Source organism: Oncorhynchus clarkii, chromosome 7 (assembly GCF_045791955.1).
Source record: "Oncorhynchus clarkii lewisi isolate Uvic-CL-2024 chromosome 7, UVic_Ocla_1.0, whole genome shotgun sequence".
NCBI classification, from domain to species: domain Eukaryota; kingdom Metazoa; phylum Chordata; class Actinopteri; order Salmoniformes; family Salmonidae; genus Oncorhynchus; species Oncorhynchus clarkii.
This window is the reverse complement of record NC_092153.1, coordinates 16,503,758-16,511,257: the sequence shown is the minus strand read 5'-3', so window position 1 is coordinate 16,511,257 and position 7,500 is coordinate 16,503,758. Positions and strand designations below refer to the sequence as shown.

The 7,500-nt window shown below is 46.9% G+C and overlaps 1 protein-coding gene across 1 annotated transcript in view; it reads left to right on the top strand.

Annotated features, from left to right (window-relative positions):
• LOC139412970 (unconventional myosin-X-like) overlaps positions 1-7,500 on the top strand; it is an 81,387-nt gene that overhangs the window by 61,294 nt on the left and 12,593 nt on the right. The window contains exons 15-24 of the mRNA XM_071159892.1: positions 365-457; positions 773-1,033; positions 1,168-1,248; positions 3,933-4,057; positions 4,433-4,550; positions 4,678-5,028; positions 5,248-5,514; positions 5,650-6,255; positions 7,070-7,193; positions 7,369-7,500. The exon at positions 7,369-7,500 is cut by the window's right edge and continues 7 nt beyond it. Of these exons, the coding sequence (XP_071015993.1) occupies positions 365-457; positions 773-1,033; positions 1,168-1,248; positions 3,933-4,057; positions 4,433-4,550; positions 4,678-5,028; positions 5,248-5,514; positions 5,650-6,255; positions 7,070-7,193; positions 7,369-7,500 (2,158 nt within the window). The remainder of the gene's footprint in view (positions 1-364; positions 458-772; positions 1,034-1,167; positions 1,249-3,932; positions 4,058-4,432; positions 4,551-4,677; positions 5,029-5,247; positions 5,515-5,649; positions 6,256-7,069; positions 7,194-7,368) is intronic.

Below are 7,500 nucleotides of genomic sequence, written 5' to 3'. Positions count from 1 at the left end.
GCACTCTACAGATGTAGGATCTTAATTTGTGGATTATTAATATGTGAATTATTATGTGGGAAAATCAAGTCTGATGAAATTTCAAAGTGTAATTACAAACTTCAGAAGCCTTTTTAAATCTCAAATACACTACAATTTTAAAATGTCCTGTATTGCAAGAAAGTTCTCCTGCTACAGGGAGATATATAGGAAGATATGTATTCCCTATTGAGTCCATTACTTGGGCCCATGGGGTTCTGGCCAAAAAGAGTGCACTATATAGGGAATAGGGTGCTATTTAGGATTCAGTCCAACACTGGGGCTGATGTAATGTTAATGGGAAGTAGATTTAATCTGATGTTTTGGTTGTGTGTCTCTCTGCCAGAAACTTGGGATGCTAGCGTTGGTCAACGAGGAGAGTCGCTTCCCCAAAGGGACAGACTTCACACTGCTGGAGAAACTACACAGCAGGCACTCTGTGAGTCATACAGTACACACACACACAGACCCACACAAACAACCCCGCCCCACCCAACATAACACACACACACACACACACCACAGATGGCTGGTGGCACCTTCATTGGGGAGGATTGGCTCATAGTCATGGCTGGAACAGAGTGTACTTAATGGTATAAAACTCATCAAACACATAGTTTGATAGCAATCCATTCACTCTATTCCACCATTATTATGCGCCGCCCTCCCCTCACCAGCCTCCTGTGACACACATGCTACTATGTGACATTCATTCATATGGTGGGATATAACTTGTCTCCTTCTCCCTCTGCAGACAAACCCTTACTATGTGAAGCCTCGACTGGCTGACCATCAGTTTGGCATCAGGCACTATGCTGGAGAGGTTCTGTATGATGTCACCGGGGTTCTGGAGAAGAACAGAGATACATTCAGAGACGACATCCTCAACATGCTGAAGGAGAGCAGACGGGACTTCATCTATGATCTGTTTGAGAGAGTAGGCAGCAGGAACAGTGAGGAGACTCTGAAGATGGGAACAGCCAGACGCAAGCCTACCGTCAGCTCACAGTTTAGGGTGAGAGAAGTTGTGTGTGTGTGTGTGTGTGTGTGTGTGTGTGTGTGTGTGTGTGTGTGTGTGTGTGTGTGTGTGTGTGTCTGTGTGTGTGTGTGTGTGTGCGTGTGTGTACTGATTCTCTGTGTCTCTCTCAGGACTCTCTCCATTCCCTCATGGGCACTTTGAGCGTGTCCAACCCTTTTTTTGTGCGCTGCATCAAACCCAACAACGAGAAGGTTAGTATCATCTATTACATATCTATGTCTTTCACACTACATATCTATATTAACCCCAAAAGTCCTACCTATCACCTTACATAAACTACATGACCAAAGGTATGTGGACACCTGCTCGTCGAACTTCTCATTCCAAAATCATGGGCGTTAATATGAAGTTGGTCCCCTCTTTTCTGCTATAACAGCCTCCACTAGATGTTGGAACATTACTGCGGGGACTTGCTTCCATTCAGCCACATTCATCCCAAAGGTGTTTGATGGGGTTGAGGTCAGGGTTCTGTGTGGGCCAGTCAAGTTCTTCCACACAGATCTTGACAAACAATTTCTATATGGACCTTGCTTTGTGCACGGGGGCATTGTCATGCTGAAATAGGAAAGGGCCTTCCCCAAACAAAGTTGGAAGCACAGAATCGTCTACAATGTCATTGTATGCTGGAGCGTTAAGATTTCCACAGCCCCAGTCCATTATTCCTCCTCTACCTAACTTTACAGTTGGCACTATGCATTCAGGCAGGTAGCATTCTCCTGGCCAAACCCAGATTTGTCCGTTGGACTGCCAGATGATGAAGCGTGATTCATCACTCCAAAGAACGCGTTTCCATTGCTCCAGAGTCCAATGGCGGAGAGCTTTACACCACTCCAGCCGATGCTTGGCATTGTGCATGGTGATCTTAGGCTTGTGTGCAGCTGCTTGGCCATCGAAGCCCATTTCATGAAGCTCCTGACGACCAGTTATTGTGCTGATGTTGCTTCCAGAGGCAGTTTGGAACTTAGTAGTTGGTGTTGCAACCGAGGACAGATGATTTTAACGCGCTTCAGCACTCAGCGGTCCCGTTCTGTGAGCTTGTGTGGCCTACCACTTCGCGGCTGAGCCATTGTTGCTCCTAGACATTGCCACATCACAATAACAGCATTTACAGTTGACCGGGGCAGCTCTAGCAGGGCAGAAATTTGACAAACTGACTTGTTGAAAAGGTGGCATCCTATGATGGTGCCACGTTGAAAGTCACTGAGCTCTTCAGTAAGGCCATTCTAGTGTCAAGGTTTGTCTATGGAGATTGCATGGCTGTGTGCTCGATTTTATACACCTGTTAGCTACAGGAGTGGCTTGAACTAGCTGAATCCACTTATTTGAAGGTGTGTCCACATACTTTTGTATACACTACCGGTCAAAAGTTTTAGAACACCTACTCATTCAAGGGTTTTTCTTTATTTTTACTATTTTCTACATTGTAGAATAATAGTGAAGACATCAAAACTACGAAATAGCACATATGGAATCATGTAGTAACCAAAGAAAATTGAGATTCTTCAAATAGCCACCCTTAGCCTTGATGACAGCGTTTTACACTCTTGACATTCTGTCAACCAGCTTCATGAGGTAGTCAGTCACTTGGAATGCATTTCAATCAACATTTGTGCCTTTTAAAAAGTTAATTTGTGGAATCTATTTCCTTCTTAATGCATTTGAGCCAATCAGTGTTGTGACAAGGTAGGGGGGTATTCAGAAGATAGCCCTGTTTGGTAAAATACCATATTATGGCAAGAACAGCTCAAATAAGCAAAGACAAACGACAGGTCATCATTACTTTATGACGTGAAGGTCAGTCAATACGGAACATTTCTTCAAGTGCAGTCGCAAAAACCATCATGATGAAACTGTCTCTCATGAGGACCGCCACAGGAAAGGAAGACCCAGAATGACCTCTGCTGCAGAGGATACGTTAATTAGAGTTACCAGCCTCAGAAATTGAAGCCCAAATAAATGCTTCACAGAGTTCAAGTAACAGACACATCTCAACATCAACTGAGGAGACTGCGTGAATCAGGCCTTCATTGTCAAATTGCTGCAAAGAAACCACTACTAAAGGACACCAATAAGAAGAAGAGACTTGCTTGGGCCAAGAAACACGAGCAATGGACATTAGATCGGTGGATATTTGTCCTTTGGTCTGGAGTCCAAATTGGAGATCTTTGGTCTCAACCGCCATGTCTTTGTGGGACGCGGTGTGGGTGAACGGATGATCTCTGCATGTGTATGTCCCACCGTAAAGCATGGAGGAGGAGGTGCGATGGTGTGAGGGTGCTTTGCTGGTGGCACTGTTTGTGATTTATTTAGAATTCAAGGCACACTTAACCAGCATGGCTACCACAGCATTCTGCAGCGATCCGCCATCCCATCTGGTTTGGGACAATCCCCCGACCTCAACCAAATTGAGATGGTTTGGAATGAGTCTGACCGCAGAGTGAAGGAAAAGCAGCCAACAAGTGCTCAGCATATGTAGGAACTCCTTCAAGACTGTTGTAAAAGCATTCCAGGTGAAGCTGGTTGAGAGAATGCCAAGAGTGTGCAAAGCTGTCATCAAGGCAAAGGGTGGATATTTGAAGAATCTCAAATATAAAATATTTTGATTTGTTTAACACTTTTTTGGTTGATTCTATGTGTTATTTCATAGTTTTGATGTCTTCACAATTATTCTACAATGTAGAAAATAGTAAACATGAAGAAAAACCCTTGAATAAGGTGGTGTTAGGTGTTCTAAAACTTTTAACCAGTAGTGTATATGGTATACCTTTGTAAGACACTCTTTACCAGACATCAAGCTCCTTGAACATAGGGTGACACAAATGTATATCAGAACAACTTATTCTAACCAAACACCTCTGACCTGTGACCCGTGTAGAACCCTAGCGTGTTTGACCCGGAAGTTGTTCTGAACCAGCTGAGGTATTCTGGAATGTTAGAAACAGTTAAGATCCGCCGGGCCGGCTTCCCTGTCCGCAGAACCTTCAAAGACTTCATCAGCCGGTCAGTGTGTGTGTGTGCGTGCGTGCGTGCGTGCCTGTCTGTCTGTCTGTCTGTCTGTCTGTCTGTCTGTCTGTCTGTCTGTCTGTCTGTCTGTCTGTGTGTCAGTGTGTCTGTCTGTGTGTCAGTGTGTCTGTCTGTGTCAGTGTCTGTCTGTCTGTGTCAGTTTGTGTGTGTCTGTCTGTGTCAGTTTGTGTGTGTCTGTTTGTGTCAGTGTGTGTGTGTCTGTCTGTCTGTGTGTGTCTGTCTGTCTTTCCCCCTGCGCCTCTTTTTGTAATTCTCTCTCTCTGGGCTAGTGTATGTAAATAAACTTAGTTTGTTTTAACTTTGTTACTCTTTCACTTCCTCTTTCTCCACCCCTGTCTTCCTCTCTCTCAGGTATCAGATCATTCTGCAAGAGAAGGTGGGTGGAGCGGGGGATGATAAGAAGAGGAGTACAGACCTGCTGACCAAATATGACCGTGCCAAGAAGGAGTGGCAGCTGGGAAAGACCAAGGTAAGACTGCAGCAGAACTTTAGCGGACTTGACACCTGTGGATACCAACAGATGTTGAAGTGACATTTCACCCTGCCCACCTGACCCCTCAACCTCTCACCCCTGACGTCACACCTCCGACCTGTAGGTGTTTATGAAGGAGTCTCTGGAACAGCATCTGGAGAAAGAGAGAGACGAGGTTCGCCGTAAAGCAGGCATGGTCATCAGAGCCCACATCCTCACCTACACCGCCAGGAAGCACTTTAAGCGTGTGAAGGAGAGCGTCGTCACCCTCCAGGGGTACCTTCGTACCCACATACAACGGAAATGGTTTCTACGGCGATGCTTGGCGACGCGGGTACTCCAAAAACACAGACGAGGACAGGTGGCCCGCGCAAGCTGCCGTCAACTCAGAGACGAGAGGAGGAAGAGAGAGGAGGAGGAGAGGAAGAAGAGAGAACAGGAGGAGGGAGGCGTAGAGGCCGCTCAGGGTTCTGAGGTGAGCTTTCTCTTCTCTACTCTTTTCTCTGCTCACCCCTCTTTTAGAAAATGGTCTGGTCCTGAGGCCAATGACTATCATAGGAATGGGCTCATCCATGTCATCAGACATGAGATGACACCTGACGTTCTTTATAATTTCCTCTCTTTCTCTCCCTCTCCACTCCATTGTGTCTCTCTCCCTTTCCTCCCTCCGCCTCCTCCCTCTCTCCCTTTCCAGAAGAAGGAAGGAAAGACGGAAGAAGAGGCCCGTCAGATGGAGGAGATCTTGCGTATAGAGTTGGAGATCGAGCGCCTACAGAAACAGAGGGAGGATGGGGTCTCCCAGCTCTGTGAGTCCTCCAGGCAGGAGCTCCGGCTACGCCGGGACGCAGAGATCAAGAGGCTGAAGAAGGAGGCCTCTCGTAAGGCCACAGAACTAATCGACCTCCTGGACTTTGGAGGTCTGGATCCCAGTTTAGCCACCGCTGCTAGCGCTAGCGCAGAGGTTGGTGTTCCGTATTTCCTGAAGAGTGTTGAGGTTGTTCTAATTACGTCCCTCTCCTGTGTTAAGTTGGATATGCTTAAAACATACCTGGCCTTATCTGCCCTGATCCTAACCCGTTGTCTCCCTGCCCTCCAGCGGCTCCAGGAGGGGCCAGGCATGGCCACAGCCGGAACCCAGGAGGAGGAGGTTGATGAGGGCTTCCATGCCGAGGAGGAGTGCACTGTCCCTCTCCTCCCAGACTTCCCTCCTCCAGCCGAGGCTGACGCTGCCGTGGACCAGGATATGTTCGCCCACCTGCCTCCCCCTCCACCTGCCTTCGCTGAGGGCTCTACTGCTACACCACCTCCCCCTCTCCTCGATTCATCCTCACCCACTCCCGTCCCTCCCCCGCCTCCCCCCTTACCAGCTGGAGATGGCACCCCTCTCCCACCTCCCCCCCCACCACTGCCTCCTGAAGAGGGGGAGGGAAAAGGAAAAGAGGGGGAGAAAAAAGAGGGTGATGGAGGGAGGACGAGTATCTTGAGCCTCGGAGAAGGGGAGGAGCCGATCTACAGCATGCCGGTCGACAGCGGCGAATCAGATTACGACGAGGAGGAGGGCTCTGTCACCGCGGGAGACGATGGTTCCGCATCCGGGCAGAATAGCAACAGAGGCAGCGCGGCCATGACAGAGGAAGAAGCTCTGAGGAAGTCCACGTGTACCAACGCCAGCATAGAGTCATACAGGGGCAGCTCTGACTCAGTTAGTACACACACACATATTCACACATACACACACACAAACACACACATTCACACATTATTGCTGTGTATATTTATGAGGCATATTGGACGTACATGTAATTGCCAAAATAAAGGAAACACCAACATAAAGTGTCTTAATAGGGCGTTGGGGCACCACGAGACAGAACAGCTTCAACCCACCTTGGCATAGATTCGACAAGTGTCTGGAAATCTATTAGAGGAATACGACACCATTCTTCCACAAGAAATTCCATAATTTGGTGTTTTGTTGATGGTGGTAGACAACTCTGTCTCAGGCGCCGCTTCAGATTCTCCCATAATCTCCCAATTTGGTTGAGATCTGGTGACTGAGACGGACATGGTATGTCGTGAAACATCAGCAATTTGAGCAGTCTTTGTCACTGAAGCTCCTGCCAAACGTGCTCCAACAGTCACCTCTCTGTCAAAGTCACTGAGATCTCTTCTTCTAGCCATGGTCACCAAAATAATGGGCAACTGGGTCTGCCAACCATTTTTATACATAACCATAAGCATGATGGGATGTTAATTCCACACCTGTGTGGAAGCACCTGCTTACAGTACACTTTGAATCCCTTATTTACTAAAGTGTTTCCTTTATTCTGGCAGTTACCTGTATGTATATATCTATATATATATATATATATATATATATATATCTATATATATATATATATATATATAGATAGATAGATAGATAGATAGATAGATAGATAGATAGATAGATAGATATAGATATATATATCTATATCTATATCTATATAGATATTGAGGTATATATCTGTGTTGTCCAGTACATAGAGAGTGATGATGAGCATGATGGGCTGTTGGACACAGATGAGGAGGTACACAACGGCAGGGTCACTCTTCTCAACGGGAACGGACCTCCGTACTTCCATAGCTACCTCTACATGAAGGGTGAGTACAAACACACGCACAAACACACACACACCTACAAACACACACACACCTACAAACACACAAACACAAACACGTGTACACAACACTTACACACAGCCCATCTTTCTCTCCCATCCCTTTAACTGGTTGTAGTGGCATAATGAACGTGTGTGTGTGTGTGTCTCCCTCTCAGCTGGTCTAATGATTCCATGGCGCAGGCGGTGGTGTGTGTTGAAGGATGAGACCTTCATGTGGTTCCGCTCCAAACAGGAGTCCCTCAAGTCTGGCTGGCTCCATAAGAAGGGAGGAGGACTGTCCACTCTGT